This window comes from Chenopodium quinoa, unplaced genomic scaffold (genome assembly GCF_001683475.1).
Source record: "Chenopodium quinoa cultivar QQ74 unplaced genomic scaffold, ASM168347v1, whole genome shotgun sequence".
Taxonomy (NCBI): domain Eukaryota; kingdom Viridiplantae; phylum Streptophyta; class Magnoliopsida; order Caryophyllales; family Amaranthaceae; genus Chenopodium; species Chenopodium quinoa.
In genome coordinates this window covers 5,165,443-5,189,704 of record NW_018744502.1, presented here as the reverse complement: position 1 = coordinate 5,189,704, position 24,262 = coordinate 5,165,443, and the positions used below count along the sequence as shown (strand labels likewise).

The window sequence follows — 24,262 nt, the reverse complement described above, 5'->3', positions numbered from 1 at the left end:
TTTGTTCGGGTTAACCACTTCGAGTCAACTTTAGGTCGAGTCAATTTCATGTCGGGTCGTTTTGGATATTGGGTCAACATCGGGTCTGGTATAATTGGGTCGGGTCAGTTTGGATGTCGGGTAAACTCCATTTTCGGGTCGGGTCAAGTTTGGGTTTCGGGTCGATATTTTTAGGGCAATTTCGGGTCACGAGTCGGATCATCGGGTTTGGGTCAGGATTGCCAGGTCTACTTTATAGATATATCAATTATTTAAAAATACTTTTTTGTATGCTTTCTTAGACTTGATAAAATCTATCAATAAATAAGTCAACTATATTATAAACACATTTGTGTACAATCCAATTAACAATAATAGTAGTGTACATCGAATGTGGCTCTCGAAGCACTAAAAAAAATGATAGGATAAAGTACTTTTAAGTTATTTTGGATAATGTTTAACCTGATTTGATTTTGAAGTAAATAGACAATGGGAAAATAAGTTTTATAAGGGTAATGTAGTTACTTTTACTCACTCATATTTTGTTTTTAATAATTTAAATATTGTATCATTATCAATAAAGCATATACGTAAAACTTTTATATATGTCAAAATGACTCTGATTCATTTAGACTAACTTTTGATCTATCATTTTAGGGCGACTTTTCAACCAATATATTTAATGTTGTATACCAGATTTTTTATTTTTAAAAAGTTTGTGACTATATTATGGGACGATAGAGTATGTTTTATTATATTGATTAAAACAAAAGTGCACATGAAAGGTAATATATAAGATATGTGAATGTGCATGACTAGATTTAAATAGGTAAAACAAGACCAAGATATTTGTAAAGGTTGTAAACCTTTATCATATAGCTATTTCTAAACCATTTTATTCAACATCGAATTGAAAATATGGTACGGAGTATCGTGATAGATGATTAGATGGGTACACGTTATTGTGACTAAAATTATTATACACTAAAAACTTTCAATAAAATAAATAATAGTTTGAAATTTATGAGAGTTAATATTTGAACTATTTAAACCATGCATTTGCACGAGTACTATACTAGTCTATATACTATAATAAAATATATATTCTTATGTAAAATTATGCAATAATATATATGAATAGGATTTTTGACAAATATACACCGTAACAATTTTTAACCAAAAATAAACTAAACTAAACTAAAACAGGAACACGTGTCAGCCTTGGAGCTAGTGTATCCTATTTTAGTATAGTATATAGATCTCTCTCCCATTCTCTCTCTTTCATGGTCTCTGCTATCTTTTTATGAATAAACAATGTATAAAATACAACTAATTCATTTGCCGAGCGTGCATAATACGTTTAAGTCTAATATATACTTGTATTGTTATACATACAAACACCCTAAAAACTTTGTATAATCACAAGTGATACAATATTTTGGAATGAAGGGAATAACATTTATGTTATATGTTTTAAATTAGAATTGATAAAATTTGGCATTTAACTCGTGTTAAAATCAAAATCAAAATGATGCATATATAATGTGCATGCTACAAGTATTAAGTTTTGAAGGAAGTATATACTGCCTCAAAAATATTACGAACTAATTAAACATTGACATCTAAAACACGAATGTAGGCCATATTCTCTTCACCTAAAAAATTAATATTTCAGTAAGATTATTGAAACAAGAATAATTTTAATTTATCAAAAATAAGGTAAAAAGAATAGAGCCTTAAAGTAATTATAGTCGACTCAAACCATCCCTTTTTAGAGATGGTTTGGTAAGGAAAGGGAAACCAAAAAAAGGCACCCTTAATTCCCTTTTTATGCTAATTTGGCTGGACGTACACCCATTCAAGGGTTTGGTGTTATTTGAAGATTTGTATACAGTCCAAGCCTTACCAAAGTGAAATTAATAGCAAATGTTGGAATTAAAGAGGATATTAGAGTAAAGAAGTTCCTAAAGTTGATCGCTGAAATGGGTTGAGGCTGAGTTTCGGGTCAAGATTGCAAGCAATAGACCCGATTGTATTAAGAGAAAGAACCTAAGTGTGAATTGTGACTAATTGTCTCAAATTCAACAAAAGAGTCTGATGATTAATATATAATACAAGCGTGTTTTTTTTTTTTTAATTTTTTATTTCCATTTTGTTCGTCAAACATTTCTCTAATGAAGAAGTAACAAGACCATTCAAGATTCATTAAATTTATAATTATGTTGGGTTATTCGTGTCTAAAGTCAAAGTGAGGTTCCATTTAAAATCCAGTTAAACAATAGGAGGAAAACAACTAAGACAAATTTCAAAAAAAGTTTTTTTATTCTAAAACCAATTAGTAATAAGAGGAATAAGTCGAATATGATACGAGTAGATTTTATAGCAGTTTAATTAAAATGTCCCAAGATAAGTCTTCTCCTTCATGATGCTCTTCTAGGTCGATGTTCATATAAAACGTTACAACAATTTTACTGTAAAGTCTGTAAAACTGTAGTTCAATATCTACGGTTGATTGCAAGGAATGGGGTTCTTTTGTTATTGGTTTACAAACTTAGTGACAAAAAAGACACCTTATCATTTTGTCAATTCAGAATTTAGGCTAACACTAAGCCGTCCAAAAGGTTTGTCAGGTATAAAGTTTGAAAAACAAAAAAAAAAAAAAAAAAAAAAAAAAGTACCACAAGCATTGTATTCTTGCCCATATCTATAGAAAAAACCAAACTATATTTGAGTATCAACTTTACTTTTACCAGAAAAAAGTATACCACTCCTTTGTCCAAAAATAGTTAGTCCATTTGGTAATGTACACTTCATAGAATCACTATGTCAATTGAAGCTTCAACTTACCTACTAGTCTACTACTACCCATTTTTACACATAATTTTATTCCCTTCTTTCAAAATTAGTTGTTGAGTCAAAAATCCTTGTAATCTTAAGAGATTTTCATGAGGTCCACTTGTCATTTTAAAATATTAAGAGGGGTAATTGCGATTGATATTCCCTACAATTTGGAAAAAAAAAAAAAAAAAAAGCTATTAATAGAATTTCCGCCAATGTTAGATCGAATTGGCTTATAGTCATAAATAATTTAACTCTATTGACTTGTTGATTTATCAAATATGGGAGGGATAAATAATTTAACTCTATTGACTTGTGTATGGGTTTGGGCAAAAAGAGGGAGAAATAATTTGAGACTTTTGGCTAAAATATTTTAAATTGATTATTTTTTAGGGTGGCGAATACTTGATAAAATTTTGAAACAATAAGCGTATGTAAATTTGTGAAATATTTCATACCACGAGAATACGACCTTAGCTTGTGAAAGATTTCCAAACGAAGTCTCTCTCACACACACACACATTTTACGTTCTTTTTTGTTTTTCAAATTTTTGTTCTTTTAGCATAAAAATTCAATAGACACATATAAACATATACAAGTATATCTTCAACTATTGGACACAAAGAAAAAATTAAAGAAGCTAGAGAGTGAATTGCATACGGCTCAGGGAGGTCATGTAGATGTGGTTATGCTGGATAATTGTGATGGATTATCAGGTGAAATTAGTGAGCTCCGAAGGCTTGAGGAGTCTTACTGGTATGCTAAAGCTAGAGCAAATAAAATGCGCGACTGTGATAAGAACACATCATATTTTCATAGGAAAGCAAGTCAACGCCGCAAGAAAAATCGGATTGATGGTTTGACTGATTCGGAGGGTAATTGGGTTGCAGATGAGAAACGTATTAAGGGGATGGTGGCGGATTATTTTTCACAGCACTTCTCTTCGGGGAATTCTGCGGGGTTCGATGAGGCTTTAGAAGGTGTTGATAATGTAGTTACCGAGGAGATGAATGCAACCCTTATGATGGAGCCGAATGCGAAGAAGATCAAAGGTGCTTTATTTCAAATGCACCCGAACAAAGTGCCGGGTACGGACGATAAGCATGCTCTATTTTTTCAGAAATTCTGGCATATTGTTGGTACTGATATTTTTGTCAAAAATTAGTGGCGTGGTTCTGTTGATATTGCTGAGATTAATCGGACTTGTATTATGCTTATCCCGAAATGCAATGATCCAAAATTTTTGACTGAGTATAGGCCTATAAGCTGTTGCAATGTGATTTACAAGATAATATCAAAAACTGTGGCTAATAAGTTTAAACCAATTCTGAATGATATTATTTCTGTAAATCAGAGTGCTTTTGTTCCTGGTCGTTTGATAATTGATAATGCTCTAATTGCTTTTGAGATCTTCCACTATATGTAGAGGAGAGGGGAAGGAAGGCATGGTTCAGTAGCTCTGAAGCTCGATATGACCAAAGCGTATGATAGGGTCGAATGGTGTTTTTTGGAGAAAGTGATGAGCAAAATGGGTTTTTGTGCAGAATGGATTAATAGGATCATGAATTGCATTTCTAGTATCTCTTTCTCTTTCAAGGTGAATGGTGATATTTACGGGAAAGTGATTCCTTCTCGAGGACTCAGACAGGGTGATCACATTTCTCCGTATCTTTTTCTATTATGCGCCGATGCTTTTCAGGGTTGATTTCAAAGGCTTTTAGGGAGAGCAAAATAAGTGGGGTAAGAATTTTTCGATCTGCTCCGAGTGTTTCTCATCTATTTTTTGTCGACGATAGTATTTTATTTGCTAAAGCTACTCTACAAGAATGTTCGAAAGTTGCTGAAATAATAAGTATTTATGAAAGAGCATCTGGTCAAAAAGTTAATCTAGATAAGACAGAGGTTGCCTTTAGTAAATGTGTGTCGGTGGATAGGAGAAATTTGATAATTGAGACGCTTGGTCTTATAGAGGTGGAGAGACATGAGAAGCACTTGGGTTTACCGACAATAATTGGTAAATCCAAAACACCGATTTTTGTTGGGTTTCGTAGCGTCCAACGCTACGCAGAAGAGAAACCCGCCCCAATAATTAAAGCAATAAAGCATTCATAAACATAATTAAACAATAATTAAGAAAAGGGATAAAGAAGTAATACTGTTGAAGTGTGCTTCGCTCGCAAACCGAGCTCTTACTTCGAAGCTTAAAGCCTCACAAGCGTGACGGCCTCAAACGACTCGTACCCACGACCCGACCCGAACGATATTCGTCTCGAGGGTTAGTCGTTGCTTGACCAAGTATAAAACTAGAGTTTTACGAACTTAAAGGTTTTCTCAATAATAAGAGATGCCTTTTTGAGTTCCACTTAAGTTGATTTCCAAATGCCCAATCATGGGGTATTTATAGGGAAATGCAACTTGCACTCCCATTCATGATCAATGTAGGATAGTTGCATTTTTTAACTAATTTATTTAAATAAAAAAAATAAATTATAAAACAATGCAATCAACAATCAACAAGTGGCATGAGGAGAGGGGAGGTTAGGTGAGGACCATAACCAAGGAGGGGGATTATTACCTTGCTCCCCAAGGCTTTTCTCCAAGCCTTGGTCCCCACTCCTCCTAAACCGGCATCAAGTACAAGGCTGGGCTGGCAGCCTGCCTTGCTGGCCAGCCTGCACAGCCAGCACGCCCCAGCACAAGCGTGCTGCTAGCAAGCCACGCATGCTGTTGGGCGCATAGCAGTGTTGGGCGTTGGGCTGCTAGTGCTGGGCGAGGCCTCAGCTCGCTGCTGCTACTTGGTGCTGCCATGCGAAGGCACGCACACACGCAAGCACCTAGCTTGCTGCTGCTGCTTGGTGCTGCTATGCGAAGGCACGCACACACGCAAGCATGCACAGCGTGCTGCTATGCGAAGGCACGCACACGCAAGCGCCTAGCTATGCGAGACATGTTATGCGCCTAATGCTAGCGATGCACGCACACACACAAGCTCGCGTGCTGTGATGGTGATGTGTCATGCGAAGGCACGTACACGCACACCCATGGTGCTGCGATGGTGCAGTGCTAGCTCGAGCTAGCCTAGCAACCACATGGCTAGGCCAATGTGATGCTATGGCTTTGCTCGAACTTGTTGCTTGTTGATTTTGCGATGCTCGGTCTGACGCCCTAGGCTCGATATCCTACGTCTGAGTTTGTAATACTCTAGTGACTCATCCAATCCTTCAGATTGATTCGTCGGTTCGGATCAGCAGTTCGTTTGGGTTCGACCTGAAGGGTTCAATCAAGATAAAGCTGTAATATTAATTGTTCACTAATATTACAGATCGGAAGCAGCCTCCACCCATGCATTCCGATCACTTGATCTCACTGAAGAATTAGCTTCCTAATAATTTTGAACCCTCTATTAGAATAATACACTTGTTGGAAGGACACCATTCCTTTCAATCTCCCAATTGTCCTTCCAGACAACTGTGCATACAATGTAAAGCCAATTTCCTATGTCGCTTAATGTCTCTTCGTGAAATATAAGGTAAGAATCTTCGTCATCCTTATTACGTCCAGAAGTGTTTCTCGATCTCCGAGTTCAACGGTCAATAAGCAGATGATTTCTAAAATCCATCTGACCACGACCATGCATTTTCACAGTCTCGCTCTTCGAGCGGCCTTGTAAACAACAAAGACATATTCCCTATTGTTAGTACGGGGACATTCCCAGTCTTGTACTGTAAGCCTCTCTTACTAAGAGGACCTAATCTCCCGAGTGTTCCCGTTATAGTCCCCAGTTACAGCAGACGTTTGACAACATCAAAGAGACTAGTGCTCAAACAAGAGAACTTCACAATACTCATGGTCGAGGAAATAGGTTCCGATAGCTATAATGAGAAATGTACTTATGAAGTTTTTAAATCTCTTAAAGTACTCTCATAGGTCGATCCGGTGCAGTTCCAAACTAGCACCTGTGCAAATGATTTATGACTACTATGTCCTTGCAGCACAAGAAACGGTGTTGTAAATCATACTACACACTAATCTCCAGTGGTCATTAATCGTCCATCAGTTAAATGACCTCGATTAGGGATAATTTTTGATTTAAATATTCAATGTTCACTTAACAGGTGTTTCTTTATCTAAGACATGGTCTTGATACCCTGTTTTGAATATTCTCAGAAATTGAATGGACTCATTATTTTAATTCTAAACCACAATCTAATAGCAATGGAGTGAATAGTAATTTTGCATGAAAAATTAATTACTACATAAATGAATGGTTTCTACATAGTGTTTTACATTAAGACATCTAGTTTAATTAAAACACATGTATAGGGAATTCAAAGCCAATCTCCAACGTGCTTGATTCCCATTGCCTCGACGTGCTTGTTATGCTTTACTTGAGGCAGAGGTCTAGTCAAAGGATCGGCCACATTGTCATCCGTTCCGATCGTACAAATTCTGATTTCACCTTCGAATTTCAATTCCCTTATCATGTGAAATCGCCTTTGGACATGTTTGACCTTCTGGTGCTCTCTTGGCTCTCTGGCCTGAGCAATAGCTCCATTGTTTTCACAATAGAGATCTATTAGACCCTTAATGGAGGGTTCAACACCAAGTTCACTAACGAACTTACGAATCCAAACTGCCACCTTAGCTGCTTCCGAAGCTGCCAAGTATTCGGCTTAAGTTGTAGAATCTGCAGTGGTGCTCTGCTTGGCACTCTTCCAACTATACGCTCCTCCATTTAGGCAAAATATGTACCCTGACTGTGACTTGAAGTCGTCTCTGTCAGTCCGGAAGCTAGCGTCGGTGTAACCTTCAACAACCAAATCTTTGTGGCCACCATAGACCAGGAATTTATCCTTGTTCCTTTTCAGGTACTTTAGGATATTCTTGGCCGCAGTCCAATGCGCCTCTCCTGGGTCTGATTGGTATCGGCTTGTAGCATTTAAGGCATACGATACATCAGGCCTAGTACATATCATGGCATACATGATCGATCCAATTAGCAAAGCATATGGAATTTGATTCATTCTCTCCCGCTCAACAGGTGTCTGTGGACACTGTTTCTTGCTGAGAGTTACGCCATGGGACATGGGTAGGTGCCCTCTCTTGGTATTATCCATGCTGAATTGTGCCAGTACTTTATCAATGTAAGTACTCTGGCTCAATCCAATCATCCTCTTAGATCTATCCCTATAGATCTTGATGCCTAATATGAATTATGCCTCTCCTATGTCCTTCATTTAAAAGCAATTTCCCAGCCAGTCCTTTACGGACTCTAATAATTTTGTGCTGTTTTCAATGAGTAATATGTCATCGACATATAGGACTAAGAATGCGATGTCACTCCCACTGACCTTCTTGTAAACATAAGACTCATATGGATTCTTGATAAAACCAAACTTACTGATGGCTTCATCAAATCGCAGATTCCAACTTCTGCTTGCCTGCTTCAGTCCATTAATGGACTTCTTAAGCTTGCATACCTTTCCAGCGTTGCTTGGATCAACAAAACCTTTTGGCTGTGTCATATACACAGTTTCTTCCAAAATCCCATTAAGGAAGGCAGTTTTGACATCCATTTTCCATATTTCATAATTGTAATATGTAGCAATCGCTAGGATGATCCGGACGGACTTAAGCATTGCGACTGGCAAAAAGGTTTCATCATAATCAATCCCGTGGATTTTCCCGTAACCTTTTGCCACCAGTCTAGCTTTGTATATTGATACATTTCCATATTTGTCTATTTTTAATTTGAAAATCCATTTGCAACCGATGGGTGCGTAACCTTCGTTCAAATTTACCAAGTCCTAGACTTGATTTTCAGACATGGAGTTCATCTCAGATTTCCTGGCCTCTTACTATTTAGTAAAGTCGGGGCTCGTCATAGCTTGTTTGTATGTCGCTGGCTCATCTCCATCCATGACCAGGATGTCCTGATCTTCGGTTAAGACAATACCAAGGTATCTGTCTGGTTGAGATCTTGGCCGTTGCGACCTACGAAGGGTAATAGGCTGAGTATTTACACTGTCTGTTTGATTCTGACCAATCTTATTAATTGCTTATAAAGCATTTTGATTGTCAGTTTTATCAGGTTGACATTGTTGCTCGTCCTCTCGAACTTCGTCGATTCGATTTTCCTCCCACTTGTCATTTTGGAAAGGTGTTCTTTCTCCAAAAAGACACCATCACGAGCAATAAACACTTTGTTCTCGGATTTATTGTAGAAGTAATACCCCTTGGTTTCTTTTGGGTAGCCCACAAAGAAACACTTGTCTGATTTTGGTTAAAGCTTGTCAAAAATTAATCGCTTGACATATGCTTCGCAACCCCAAATCTTAAGAAAAAACAACCTTAGAGGTTTCTTAGTCCATAATTCATATGGAGTCTTTTCGATATCTTTTAACGGAGCACGGTTCAGTGTTAGGGCCGCAGTTAGTAGCGCATGTCCCTAGAAAGAGATAGGAAGTTCACTAAGACCCATCATTGATTGAACCATGTCTAACAAGGTTCGATTTCTCCTTTCGGATACTCTGTTCCATTGAGGAGTTCTAGGAGGTGTCAACTATGAAATAATACCATTTTCTTTCAAGTGATCGTCGAATTCATGGATCAAATATTCGCCACCTCGATCCGATCGAAATGCTTTTATATTCTTGCCAAGTTGATTCTCAACTTGACTCTGAAATTCTTTGAATTTCTCAAAGGATTCAGATTTATTCGACATAAGGTAGACATAGCCATATCTACTATAGTCGTCGGTGAAGGTAATGAAATATCAATAACCTTGCCTTGCGGGTGTACTCATTGGTCCACATACGTCCGTATGTATTAGACCCAATAAGTCACTTGCCCTTTCTCCCAACTTGGAGAATGGTTGCTTTATCATCTTGCCTAATAGACATCCTTTGCAATTTTTAAACGACACCAAGTCGAATGAGTCAAGAACACCTTCTTGTAGAAGTTTCTTGATGCGTTTGATGTTAATATAGCCAAGACGACAATGCCACAAGTAGGTTTGATTCGACTCAATGGTCTTAGCCCTTTTAGCGGTATCATTAATGTTATAAACTTGTTTGTCAAGAGAAAGCACATAAAGACCATTTTCTGAATATGCCTTACCATATAAAACATTATCGAAATAAAATGAACAACTATTGTTCTTTATTCAAAATTCAAAACCCTTGGCGTCCAACGCCGAAATTGAAATAATGTTTTTGGTAACTCTAGGAACGTGATAACAATTGTCAAGTTCTAAAATGATCCAAGAGGGCAAAGACAAACTGAGAGTTCCAACGGAGACAGCAGACATCTTTGCTCCATTGCCGACCCGAAGCTCGACCTCTCCCTTCTCTAGCCTCCTATTTATCCTTTGTCTCTGAGCATTGGAACAAAGGTGTGAGCCACATCCGGTATCTAATACCCATGATGTTTTGCTAGCGAAGTTTAAGTCTATAACAAAAATACCTGATGAAGAAGCAACGGTGTCGTTCTTCTTATCTTCCTTGAATTTGAGGCAGTCCCGTTTCCAATGTCCCTTCTTCTTGCAGTAGAAACATTCGGAGTCGGATTTGGAAAAGGCTACGTTTTTGTCCTTGCTGCTTTTGGCAGTGTTTGACTTAGGCGAAAAATTCTTCTTTTTCCCATTAAAGCTCTTCTTCTTGCCCGAGCGCTTAAATGGCTTTCCCTTTCTCACCATGAGCATATCATGCTTTCCCTCATCTTTGAGGGTTTGCTCGGCCTGGTTCAACATACCATGAAGCTCGGTGAGAGTTTTCTCCATGCTGTGCATATTATAGTTCATTTTGAACTGATCATAGCCTTTGTACAGCGAGTGGAGAATGATGTCAATTTCCATCTCGTTTGAATACCTAGCATCGAGCCTTTCCATGTTCTCAAACAATCCAATCATTTTAAGAACATGCGGGCTAACCGACTCTCCTTTCTTGAGCTTGCTCTCAAGGATTTGCTTGTGGGTTTCGAACCTTTCAGTTCGGGCCTGCTCTTGAAACATATTCTGAAGCTCAGAAATGATCTCAAAAGCCGTCTCCTTTTCAAAGAAAGTCTTTTGAAGGTCTGGAGACATAGTGACCAACATGATGCATTTGACATCCCGGTTGGCACTTTGCCATCGGTTAAGGGCAGCCTGAGTGACCTCCTCATTGGGAGTTTCGGACATTTCCTCATCAAGGACGTATTCCTTTTGCTCCTGCATGAGAACAATACGCAAATTCCTTTGCCAATCGAGAAAATTTGGCCCACTCAATTTCTCCTTGTCGAGAATTGAGCGTAATGAAAACTGGTTGTTTGAGTTACTTGCAGACATGGTTCTACAATTGAAAGAATTTGAAATGAAAAACCATTCATATAATCAATAAGTTTGAAATTTAAAAGCGTTCATGCAAATTTTCAATCTTATTGAACATTTTATCCACGCATTAATAATTTGTCCCTTTTGGCGAGAATAAAATGATTTCGAGATCCCAAATATCAAAAAGTGATTAAGCATGCTTTGGCTTGTCTTAATACTTAATATTTTAGGGTAAGATATCCAATTGCTAATAGCTCTAAGCTACTCTCGGTTTGATAAAACGTCGCATCTAATGCATTCTTGACATTTTATCTCTTTTGCCTCGACATCTAAGGACTCCTTACTTATATTATTGAGCTTAACCAAGATCAACTCGTATACCTAGTATACCTTACGTTCCTAGGAGGTAGTGATGCCTCGCTTTGGCGTAGCCCATCACGTACGCGCATTAGTTCGGTAAGTGTTATTCTTGGAACGGCAAATTTTAGCTCAATATTTTAGGGACCTAGGGTTTCTATGTTGGTTGATTTAAGTGAACTTAACTAATCATCTCAACATTTTGAAATCCTAGACATGCATCTAACATTCAAATATATATATAAGCACAATTATATATAAAGCATAAAATAGATGCATTTGGCAACTAGCATGACCCCTTGAAATCTTCAAATCTTCAAGGGTCTTCATCTTGGCTCATCTTCATCGAAACGTCGTCTTGAGACATCTTTGCCAAAATAAAATTACTAGCTACTACGACTAGGATTAATCTAAATATTAAGGTACAAAAATACCCAACGGTACGTATACCGTATTTAGATTTTCAAAAATACGTAACGGAACACATTCCGTATTTTCTATCCTAATCGGGCCCCACTAGTTGCTATTTTCACGAAACCTGTGAAACAAAATATTTTCCATTCATCCATTCACTATATGTGAATGGCCCATGCATTTTACGACGAAAAACAAGTAATAATGCACAACACGCGAAAACTAGTAACTAACTTAGGTGATTAATCCGATTAACACGCCTAATTAAAACTAGTCAAAGTTGTTTAATCATATTATGTTTATTAAGGCGCAATTTGTTCACGAAAAATTCATAAGCTCTCACTAAATTCTGCATCCAACTTAATTAATCTAATTAATTAAGCATGTTAACCCAAATTTTGTCAAAATTAAAATTTTGCAAGAGCCGGAAAAATCGAGGTCTAACCTCGTTAAAATAATTAAATTATATTTTAAAAAATGGCAAAATTTTGCAAAAACGATAGCCCAAAATTTAAGCAAAAGACGACCCACCCAAAACCCTTGTAGGCTGCCCACTAAGGCTGCTATGCAGTCCCTTGTGTTGCGCCTACTATGTTGGGTGCCAACATCCACGCCCAGCGTAGCATGTTACGCTAGCCAGCACCAGCAGCTCGTTACGCATGCTAGCTTGCTAGCTGGCGCCTAGCAGCATATGGCTGGCTGGATGGGGCTTCCTGCCATGCTGCCCAGCAGCTTGCCCAAGCAACTCCAGCAGCCCAGCCACGCACCTAGCACTACGGCAGCACGCAACAGCCATGCCACACAGCACAACAGCACCTCAAGGCGTAAGCACCCTTGTGCGCACTTAAGGCAGCCACATGCGGGCTGCTAGGCAGCCCGGCTAGCCTTGGTGATGCTTGGGTGTTTTTGCCTCGATTTGTGTGCCGTTTTTCAGGATTTTAATCCTGATTTACTTGTGACATAAAATTAATCCCAAATTTATTTTGAAATTAACTTAAGGCAAAAATGAAATTAAAATAAGTCCAACTTAATTAAATTCAATTTTAATGATGCACAAGCCTAAATCATCCAAAATTACCTTTTGAAATAATTTAGGTCTTTCTTGATGCTTTAACATTGAAGGGCTACACCCATAATTAATTTAACCCAAATGTAAATTAATGATGAGTTTTGACAAAGTAGGGAGATGGAAAATAAAACCAATCATCCAATGAAAATTTTCCAACTTTTAACTTCTGTAAAATAATAAAATTACATCTTCCAATATGAAGATTAATCAAAATTCAATCACAAGCACTTGAACTTTAAGGATTTTAATCAACCAAAATGAATAAATCCAAAGATAGTTCAACATGGAATTTAGAATCAAAGTTCCAACCATTTAAACACTTAAAGATTGGATCTTTAATAAACTAGGAACTTTAAAATTTCACATTCACAATAAACATTTACACTTTAATGCAATTGATTTGCATGATTGTGAAATAACGAGTTTATGTGAAAAATTGAACATACCAACTTAAGCACACATTATGACTTCATAACCATGCTTAAAAGGGTTTGAAATTGCTATAGATTAGGGATGCAATCAATGCATTTAATCTACCCTTGACATGCATAAATTAATCAAGGCATAAAGATTTAAAATTTTTTGTCAAAAACAAAAAACCCCTCGAAAAACATATTTCTACGAGGATTTTGGCTTTTGGACAATGCTGAAAGGGTCAGAAACGAATTTGAACATCGATTCTACCCAAAAATCACTATTTTTGAGTCGAAATCTGATTCGTCAGCCAAAATAAGAAAAATACGAGTTTTAAAATTAATTAAAACGAGCTTCTAGTGGGGACCGATTAGGATAGAAAATACGGACTGCGTTCCGTTACGTATTTTTGTAAATCTAAATACGGTATGCGTACCGTTGAGTATTTTTGTACCTTAATTTAGATTAATCCTAGTCGTAGTAGCTAGTAATTTTATTTTGGCAAAGATGTCTCAAAACGGCGTTTCGATGAAGATAGTAGCTAGTAATGCTGCTGCTTGGTGCTACCATGCGAAGGCACGCACACACGCAAGCAAGCACAGCGTGCTGCTATGCGAAGGCACGCACACACAAGTTCCTAGCTATGCGAGGCATGCTGTGCGCCTAGTGCTAGCGATGCACGCACACACGCAAGCTCGCATGCTGCGACGGTGTTGTGCCATGCAAAGGCACGCACACACGCACACCCATGGTGTTGCGATGGTGCGGTGCTAGCTCAAGCTTGCCTAGCAACCACATGTCTAGGCCAATGTGATGCTACGGCTTTGCTCGAAGTTGTTGCTTGTTGATTTTGCGACGCTCGTTCTCAACGCCCTAGGCTCGATATCCGACGTCTGAGTTCGTAATATTCTAGTGACTCATCCCATCCTTCGGATTGATTCGTCGGTTCGGATTGGCAGTTTGTTTGGGTTCGACCCGAAGGGTTCAGTCAAGATAAAGCTGTAATATTAATTGTTCACTAATATTACAGATCGGAAGCGGCCTCCACCCAGACATTCCGATCACTTGATCTCACTGAAGAATTAGTTTCCTGATAATTCTGAACCCTCTATCAGAATAATACACTTGTTGGAAGGACACCATTCCTTTCAATTTTTGCCTGCTTGAAGGAAAGGATTTAGAAGAAGGTGAATGGGTGGAAGGAGAGGTTGATGTCGAGACCGAACAAGGAAGTTATTTTCAAGGCTATGGCTCAAGCTATCCCAACATATATGAAGAGTATTTTTAAGGTGCCGGAGGGCCTTATTGATGAAATCTATTCTCTATTATGTAAGTTTTGGTGGGGTTCTAGGGAAGATATGAGGAAATTGCATTGGAAAAATTTGGATAAATTGTGTTTACCAAAGGCAAAGGGAGGCATGATTCGAGATCTAAAATGCTTTAACCATGCCCTCCTTGTAAAGCAACTTTGTCGTTTGCATACAAATGAGTCAACCTTACTCCACAAGATATTAAAGGCTAAGTACTTCAAGAACTCGTCGGTTACTGAAGCTAATAGGGGTTTTGACCCTAGTTTTTCTTGGCGGAGCATGTGGGGTGCCAAGGGTTTGTTGTGTGATGGTTTGGTGTGGAGAGTAGAGAATGGCTCAAATATTGATATATGGGCTGACACTTGGTTGCTTGTTGAAGGTAAGGTAAAATTCCTATAAGTGGTGATGTAGTGGGTGGTGTGAAGGTAAGTGAGTCAATGTATGAAGATAGAAGTGGATGGGATGCTTCGATGATCTCAAGTGTTATGGGGCCTGAGTGGTGCACTGCTGTTCTTACTATCCCTCTGCCTACTGTGCCGTGTGCTGACAAGAGATATTAGGGGTGGACTAAGTCAGGGTTGTATGCTGTAAGGTCGAGTTATTTGCTCGCTAAGATGGGTGGCTTTGAGGGTCACAATGAGGGCTTAAATGAAGATGTGTGGAAGTCAGTCTGGAGATTAAAGGGGCCTCCGAAGCTTTAGCATTTTATGTGGAGTGCTGTGAAGGGAAACTTGGCTATGAAGGCTAGGTTGCGCCATCCTTGTATTCTGAACGAGTGCTCGTGCCAAACTTGTGGAGTAATGGAATAAACCATTATCCACACCCTTTTTTATTGTGAAGCTGCTAAGGAAATCTGGGACCTAAAGCTGAAGTGTAATCTGGTGGGTGCCCCTAATGAATCTTTTGTTGCACCATGGATTGGCTTGTTCGTAAATATAATGCTGAAGTTTTATGCTCTATGGCTGTACTAATTTGGGCGGCATGGAGATGTAGGAATCTACTAATTTTTGATAATGAAAGGTCGAACTATGTCATGTTAGCTTCTGGTTTCTGCAAACTAGTATAAGAATACAACACTTATGCTCGCAAGGTAATACAGCGTGTAGTTGATCCTTCAAATCATACGAGCTTTGATGCCTGGCATCTCCCCCCCCCCCCCCAATCTGGATACGTGAAGTTTAATACGGATGCCCATGTTCCTAACTCTAGAGCTGCTCGGCTTGGAGTGATAGGTCGTGATGTGGGGGGTTGCCTGCTATGTGCAGCAACGAAAAAGGTGAACGGTAGCCAACCGGAGTACATTGAGGCAATGGCTGTTTTGTATGCTCTAAGGCTCGCGAGAAGGCTGGGATATAAGAACTTATAGGTGGAATGTGATGCCGTGAATGTGGTAAAGCAGGTTAACTCAGATACAGGGGGTCTTTCTCCTTTATTTGTGATTTATGATGACATTAGGATTGATAGAGCTTAGTTTGATAGTTGTATTATTTTTACTCATGTTAAACACAGTTGCTCATCTAGTTACCAGATGGGGGACTGGTGAATGTTCGAAGTATGTACGACTTGACTCCTTCCCTCAAAGTATTTTTAACTTTGGCGGGATTGAATAACAGTTAATAAAATTGCTCTATTATTTTCCTAAATAAAAAAAATAAAAATAAAAAGGCACACACATTATAATAAGGTAAAATTAAAGTTAAATATTTTGAAGTAAAACATTTTGGAGAATTTAATAGGATCCCGTAAATTGTTCTTGTTACATTTAGTTATCAAAGATTGTATATAATTAGAGTCTCCCTTTCCTCAAATTAGATCAAAGGTTTTACATTTATCAAAGATTTTACATAATTAGAGTCTCCCTTCCCTCTAATTAAATCAAAGGTTTTACATTTATCAAAGATTTTACATAATTAGAGTCTCCCTTTCCTCGAATTAAATCAAAGGTTTCAAATTAAGACAATAAAGAAAAAAGAAGTATATTTCTTTTTTAAACACAATATAGTACGAGTGTATTTTAGTAAATGTAAACGGTCTGTGTGGTTAATGATTAAAATCATGAGAATAGTAATGAACTTATAGGTGGATAAATTTGTTTATAAAATCCGATTTAACCTAAAATTAAAGCTCTCACAAAAAATTGGTACATGGTGAAAAAAAAATAAAAGGGATAGAGGGAGAACCAGGCCTGGTCACGATAATGGTACTCCATCTCCATAAATTAGAATTTCTTTATGAATTTTCATTAGCAGGCCACTCAATTCCTCGTTATAAAAGGTAATGGATGATAATGAAAATTAATAATGAAATGAAGCTAGTAAAGAGATGAGGATTCATTATCATTGTTAATGGTATTGAATGACATACAATTTTTTTTCACTATTTTACACTCAAATTTAATACCATTCCCATGATTAATATATAATATGTACCAAACGGGTCATCATCATCTTCAAAACAGTTAATTATATATGGCAATAGTAGATTTCCTGACAAGAGATTAATTAAAATAAACACTATCTTAATAATAATAATAATAATAATAATAATAATAATAATAATAATAATAATAATAATAATAATAATAATAATAATAATAATAATAATAATAAAATTTTAAAAATTCAGCACATAACTTTTAATAGTTGTTGTAAAGTAGTAATGAAAAGTTTCTCACTCAAAATATATAATTGAAAAATAATAATAATAAAAGACATCATATCATAAATCACGTTTAGGTATATATTTTTGAATTGAATTGCTATTTGGATGTATTAGATAAATTAACATGCCAAATAAGATAGATTGAATAATTTAGGAGTCTTTTACTTCAACATGCTTGCACGGTTGTGATACTAATTAAGTATCAATTTCTTTAATTATGTATGGAGTATTTGTTAGAATGATGAAATTTTGATGTTGTGAAACTAAATGCTGTGACCTAAAAGAAATAAAATGACTATAATTTTTTTTTAATTATAATATCAAAATAGTAAGAATTCATATTCAAATTTTATTAAGTTTGACCTATAAAAGAGAGCTATTGCATTTATTTTGGAGTTGAGGGTTTTTTTTTTTTTACGTCGTTATGTGCATGCGTGTGCGCATACATGTCATTGTATTCTCACTATCTGTGATGACCGGTGAGACACTAACTAGTTACAAAATACCGAAAGTTTATTACTGTCTAAGGATCGATTAAGTCATTTTCTTTCTTCTATCATCTCTTTAATTACTTTATTTTACTCGTTCCTTCTTGATGAGAATCGTGGGTGTCAATTGTCATGGGGACTTGAGGAGATTGGGAGAAATTGAAAAGAAATTTTAGTGATCGATAGGCAAGCAAAGATTTTCATATTTGTTCTTACTACCTTTAATTTCTCGATTGTCTGCTGAAAAAACAAAGAAGGAAAAAAACAAAAAAGATAGGGCATGTTTGATCTTGATAGTTTTAAATTTTGATAGAAAATTAGAACTTTGATACCAAAATCATCATGCACGCTGATTGATCATCCATACATAGTGGAACGGCACGTTACATAAGCCTCTTGTCATTGCATCGTTGGATCCTATATGCATAATGGTTATGCTTGATTGATTGACTATGACTCTCAATCCCATAGTGTGTGAACAAAAAATCATACGAATGTCGTTTTGGGTGTTTAATTGTCTCACGTTCAAGAAAAGAAGATATAAATGACTAACATATAGGCGACTTGTAGCAAGTTATTCCTAAAATATTTGTGCCAAACTAATTGTATGTGGTATGTCATCGATCTCTGATCTTATATATTAAGTAGTATTTTTTGCAAACCAATAGAGTTTGTTAAATTTGAAAGAGGAAAACTACCGGATAAATGCAATCCAAATAATAATAATAATAATAATAATAATAATAATAACTAGCGTGTGGCCCAAAGCACCGGCTTGTTACTTTAAAATATAATGTTACTAAAAAAGAAGATTTAAAGATAATATCTCTCCATTGTCTTGGAATTGTTGAGACTATTCCTCTTTGTTCATTTTTTCCATGCTACATAATTATTTTTTTTATCCTTTTTTGTATTACTTAAATATATATTTAATTATAGCCTCAAATTAAAAAATCTATATATTTATTTATATGTATGTAGAGAACACAAATTATATTATTGGCTAAGATGGTAAGAAGTGTGATCTTATATTCATCAGGTTCAATATTCAAAACTTGTATTTTTTTTTCTCATTAATAATAACATGGAATAATTACGTGGCACATAAACGAAGTATATATTAATTTTAAGTCTTATAATTATTAAATTACTAGATGAAAGCCCGTGCAATGCACGATTTTTAATACATATGTTTAAAAAATTTATATTTTCTAGTTAGATTCTAATGTATTTTTATTTGATTCATTTTGCTATTTAATATTTTTGGAAAAAAAAAAACACCACATAATAAATTAATTAAATTGTTTTTAATGTAATTTATAATGCCACCTTATTTGTTGTTGTTCGTTACGTGACAATTGTTTATTAAATATAAATAAATTGTAAACATGTTATCTTATTCTTCACATAGTAGGATACAAACTTTAATGTGAAAAGATAATTTTTTTTTTCAAATAGTTTAAATCATAAATCACTATTTGTTGTTTCTTTTTACATTTGAAATTAAATTCTCAAATCTCATTTGTTAATTTTGCTTAAGTGGAGATTGAATTTTTTAATTATAAAATAAAATACAAATCTCTTTTTATTGATTGAAATAAGTTTCCTGCTTATGTGGTGCGGCATGTGCGCCGAATGCTCCCAAACAATACACATTTTGTATATTTCTTGTAATCTCTTAATATCTAACTTTTTTTTTGCTATTATTTTTTTCTTAAGTTTATAAATTATTTGATTAATTTTACTATCTCATTCATTAGTTACTTAAATAGAACATGGATTTATAAAATTGAAATAAATTATGAATATATTATCTCATTAATTAATCGGATATTTAGATAAAATCATTAATACCAAAAGATATTTTTAATTTTTTTTAATTAATTTTTAAATAATTTAAATACTAATATAAAAAATAATTTTTGTTTTTTAAATAATTAAAATCATAAATTACTAATTTGTTATTTTTCATCTACGTGGTTAAATTCTCAAATCTCATTCGTGATTTTTGCTTAGATGGCGATGAATTTTTGAATTCTAAAATAAAATGTAAATCTAGTTTTCCATTGGTCAAAATAATAGTTTTGTTTATTTGGCACGCAGAATGCTCCTGAAAAACCTCTCCTTTATTTATATACTAGTTTAGTGCCCGATCAATGCCTAGATTGTTTATAAAATTTTAGAATAAACTTTTTGGATTGAATGTTAAATACGGTCCTATAATTCCTTTTGATAATGCATAATATGTAGACATACGATATCATATAGATTATTTATATAATAATGTACTTTTTGTAATCTTGTTTGTAAATACTACCTCCGTTAACGGTTATTTGCAACAAATGGGAGTAGCACGAACTCCTAGGCAAAAGTTTTTAGATATGATTATTGAAATATAAGGGTGGTACTTAAGAATTAATCCAAAAAAAAAACCACAATAAACCTAAACCACCAAACCCAGAACCCAGAATCACCACCACCACTATCGAAACCTAAAACCCACCAAAATCCACCACCACCGAACCAATCAAAAACCACCACCACCACCACCGAAAACCCAAAACCCACCGAAAACCACCAACACCCACAAATTGATTGAAAACCACCAATATCCACCGAAAACCACTACCAAAAACTGACCTGTCGAAAACAGCCACCAAAACCCATCGAAAACAACCACCACCCCCACGAATTTAATTAATCCCAACCACCACCACCACAAATTAAATTAATCCCGATTAAGCCACACCACGAAACCCACAAAACCTAGACCCCGACACCTAGATCCACCCATGAAACCCACAAAACCTAGACCACCATCCACGAAACTCGTGTCGCCCAGAACCACCACACCCATGAAACCCACAGGTGACCACCTCCAAATCTGGACAGAAGATGGGGAAGAAGAAGCAGGACTGAGATTTTGATGATGAAGGAGGAAAGAGAAATTTTGATGATGAACCACCAGGAGGAGTGAGATTTTGATGATGAAGGAGGAGTGAGAAATTTGATGAACAAGATGAATGTTGAGAGATTTGGTTTTTTTAACAATTTGATTTTTTTTTTTAAGATTAGATGAGTTAAGTCAGGGTTATAATAGAGTATGGTTAGTGAAATGATTAAGGGAGTAAGTTGGTTAAGTGAGGGCAGTTTTGGTCATTTCTTACAAAAAAACTTACTAAAAGAGGAAAAAAAATATTTGTTGCACATAATAGATAGCACCTGTTTATGGCAAATGTTGCAAATAACTGTTAACGGAGGAAGTAGATATCTATGTTATTGTTGACTTGAAATTATTTTTATCAAACTTAAATTATTTTTACAGAAGTGAAAGTATTTTACCAAACTAAAATTATTTTTACTGACTAAAAATTATTTTTACTAATTCTCTATTTTTTAAAAATATATTAAATATATTATAAATGGATCTTATTTTAGAGAACTTTTCAAAACAAATTTGATGAGGGAAATAGAACTGAGTTATAGGATAATTATTAAAAGTTGTGATTAATTTTGTATATATGAAATATTAGAAGTATATTGACAATAAAACTCTATACAATATTTATATCTTAGAAAATCTATCCAAAATTCGCCTACTTGGTATCTTAAGTGTCACAATAAAACCTATTTGTTGATTATGTGGCGCGACACTTGTCAAAAAACTGAAATGTCAATTGTCGCTGTCTCGTGGCTTAAGACCGGCTTTATTAAGTAGTGCCTAGATTTGTGCCCGTGCAATGCCCGGGTTGATTATCAAATTTTAAGATAATTTTTTTTATTTATATGACAAATTTTAAAACATATCATTGATACAAACAGTGTTATGTAAGAGGTATATATCTCTTTTGATTTTGGATATTATAAAATAACTTTTCTTTGCCTAAAAATCTATCCGATTTTTGCTTACTTGACACCATACGTGTCATACTAATGCATATTATCGACGATATGAGTAAGATGCTATTTATATGTACTACACATGAATTAATGATCACTTAATAATAAAATTTGTACCATAAAAATATATATAACAATTAGTTTTAGTATCTACAAAAAACAATATATAACATAATATAACAATGATATTTGATTGTGAGGTTTTTATTTTTAATTGATTTAAATATATCATAAATTGATTATGTTTTGAACTAAATTTTAAAATGAACTTTATGGTGTAAATATAACAGTTTATAACATATAATTTTTTAAAAAGTTACAACTATTTTATACATATGAAAGATTTTCGTTGACTTAGTATCATGTGTGTCACACTAATTCTTATTTGTTTTGTTGTCTACGTGATGTGACACCTGGAAAAAAATCGAAATGCCAAGTTTCAATGTCTCGTTTTAGTTGATTAAACATTATCATATATGAATCTGGTTTTGTACAAATTTTTAAAATAAATTTTTATGATAAAAAAAAGTAACATATTTATAAGATATTTTTTGAAAGTTACAATCTATTTTATTCATATGAAAAATTAGAATTTCTATCAGAAATAAAACTCTAAATAACTTTTTTATCCTAAAAAGTCTATCTTAAATTTGCTTATCTAGTGTCAGAGGTGTTGTATTAAAGCTTATATGTCGCCTACGTGGCACGATACTTGGCGAAAAGTTAAAACGTCAAGTGTCGCTCTCTCGTGCCCTGGCGAAAAGTTTAGCTTTATATATTAGTTATATGATAATAGTGTACTTTTTGTAGTTTTATTTGTAAATAGATATCTATGTTATTAATGACTATTACTTTTATTGAACTGAAATTATTTTCACTAAATTGAAAGTATTTTTACCAAACTAAAATTAATTTTACTGATTAAAACTTATTGATGGAACTTAATTTAAAGAATTTTTATAACGAAATTTATGATGAAAATAGAACTGAGCTATAAGATATTTATTAAAAGTTATGATTAATTTTGTATATATGAAATATTAAAAGTATATCGATAATAAAACTCTATATAATAATTTATCTTAAAAAATCTATCCAAAATTTGATTACTTAGCATTATATGTGTCACAATAATACTTATTTATCGCCTACGTGGCGCAACACCCTTGGCAAAAAACTGAAATGTCAAGTGTCGCTGTCTCGTGGCCTGGCTGCGAGACCGACTTTATTTATTAGTGACTAGTTTTGTGCTCGGACGTTGTCCAGATAGTTGATACTCCCTCCGTGTTTAAATACTTGCTCCATTTCTCCATGAGCGGAGTTTTAGGAAAAATTGGAGAAAGTAATAATATATGGAGGTAGTAGGGTAGGTGGAAGAATAAAAATAGTAAAAAGGAAAAGTATTTGAGAGAATTGGAGGAGAGAGATTATGAAATTAATAAAATATTATTTATATTAGGTCCACTAGTTGAGAAAAATAAATTAAATATTATAAAAGATTTCAAAATAAGGAAATGGAGAAAGTATTTAAAAACGGCCAAAAATGGAAAGTGGAGTAAGTATTTAAAAACGGAGGGAGTAAAATTTTAAGATAACATTTTTACTTGAATATAAAATACGGTCAAATAATTCGTTCTGATAATGTAGGATTTTTACACATACGATATCATATGGCTTATATTTATATAATGGTTTACTTTTTGTAGTTTTGTTTGTAAATAGATATCTATGTTATTATTGACTTGAAATTATTTTTATTGAACTTAAATTATTTTCACTAAAATGAAAGTATTTTTACCAAACTAAACTTTTTTTAACTGATTCTCTAATATTTTTTTTAAATAAATTAAATAACACCTCAATAAAAACTGACCGAGTAACCTCTGTAATACTAATCGAGTAACCTCTAACACTAACTAAGTATCCACTATCTAGCTATAACACTGATTGAGTAACCACTATAACACTGACCAAGTAACTCTTATAGCACTAACGAAGTAACTCTTGTAATAGTTGGTGACACGGTCTGACAGCTACATATAAAAGTTTGTGATTAAATATATTATAAATGGATCTTATTTTAAAGAACTTTTTAAAACGGATTTGATGATGAAAATAGAATTGAGTTATAGGATATTCATTAAAAGTTATGATTAATTTTGTATATATGAAATATTAGAATTCTATCGATAATAAGACTCTATCCATCAATTTTATCTTAAAAAACTATCCAAAAATCGCTTACTTAGCACCATATGTGTCACAATAATACATAATTATCTCTTACGTGGCGCGACTCTTGGCAAAAAATTGAAATGCAAAGTGTTCTTGTCTTGTGGTCTGGCTGCGAAACCGGCTTTATATATTAGTGACTAGTTTTGTGCTCGGGCGATGCCCTGATTATTGAGAAAATTATTTTACAATAAACTTTTTGGTTTGAATGAATACAGGCATGTAATCCCTTTTGATAATGCAAGATATTTAGACATACAATATCATATAATATAACTTATTTTGTGTAGT

General features: G+C 34.7%; 1 protein-coding gene across 1 annotated transcript; it reads left to right on the top strand.

Moving 5' to 3' along the window:
• The first annotated feature begins 14,627 nt into the window (after nt 1-14,627).
• Nucleotides 14,628-15,250, top strand: LOC110698241 (uncharacterized mitochondrial protein AtMg00310-like). Its single transcript, XM_021875639.1, has 2 exons — nt 14,628-15,074; nt 15,116-15,250. Exons 1-2 carry the CDS (start codon nt 14,628-14,630, stop codon nt 15,248-15,250), a joined length of 582 nt encoding a protein of 193 aa, XP_021731331.1.
• The last annotated feature ends 9,012 nt before the right edge of the window (nt 15,251-24,262 follow it).

Excerpts from the sequence above, each read along its gene's own strand:
- LOC110698241 (XM_021875639.1), top strand. The coding sequence starts at position 14,628 with ATGGCTCAAGCTATCCCAACATATATGAAGAGTATTTTTAAGGTGCCG. Across the intron at positions 15,075-15,115 it reads GGTTGCTTGTTGAAGGTAAG|GTAAGTGAGTCAATGTATGA; the intron begins GTAAAATTCCTA and ends GGTGGTGTGAAG.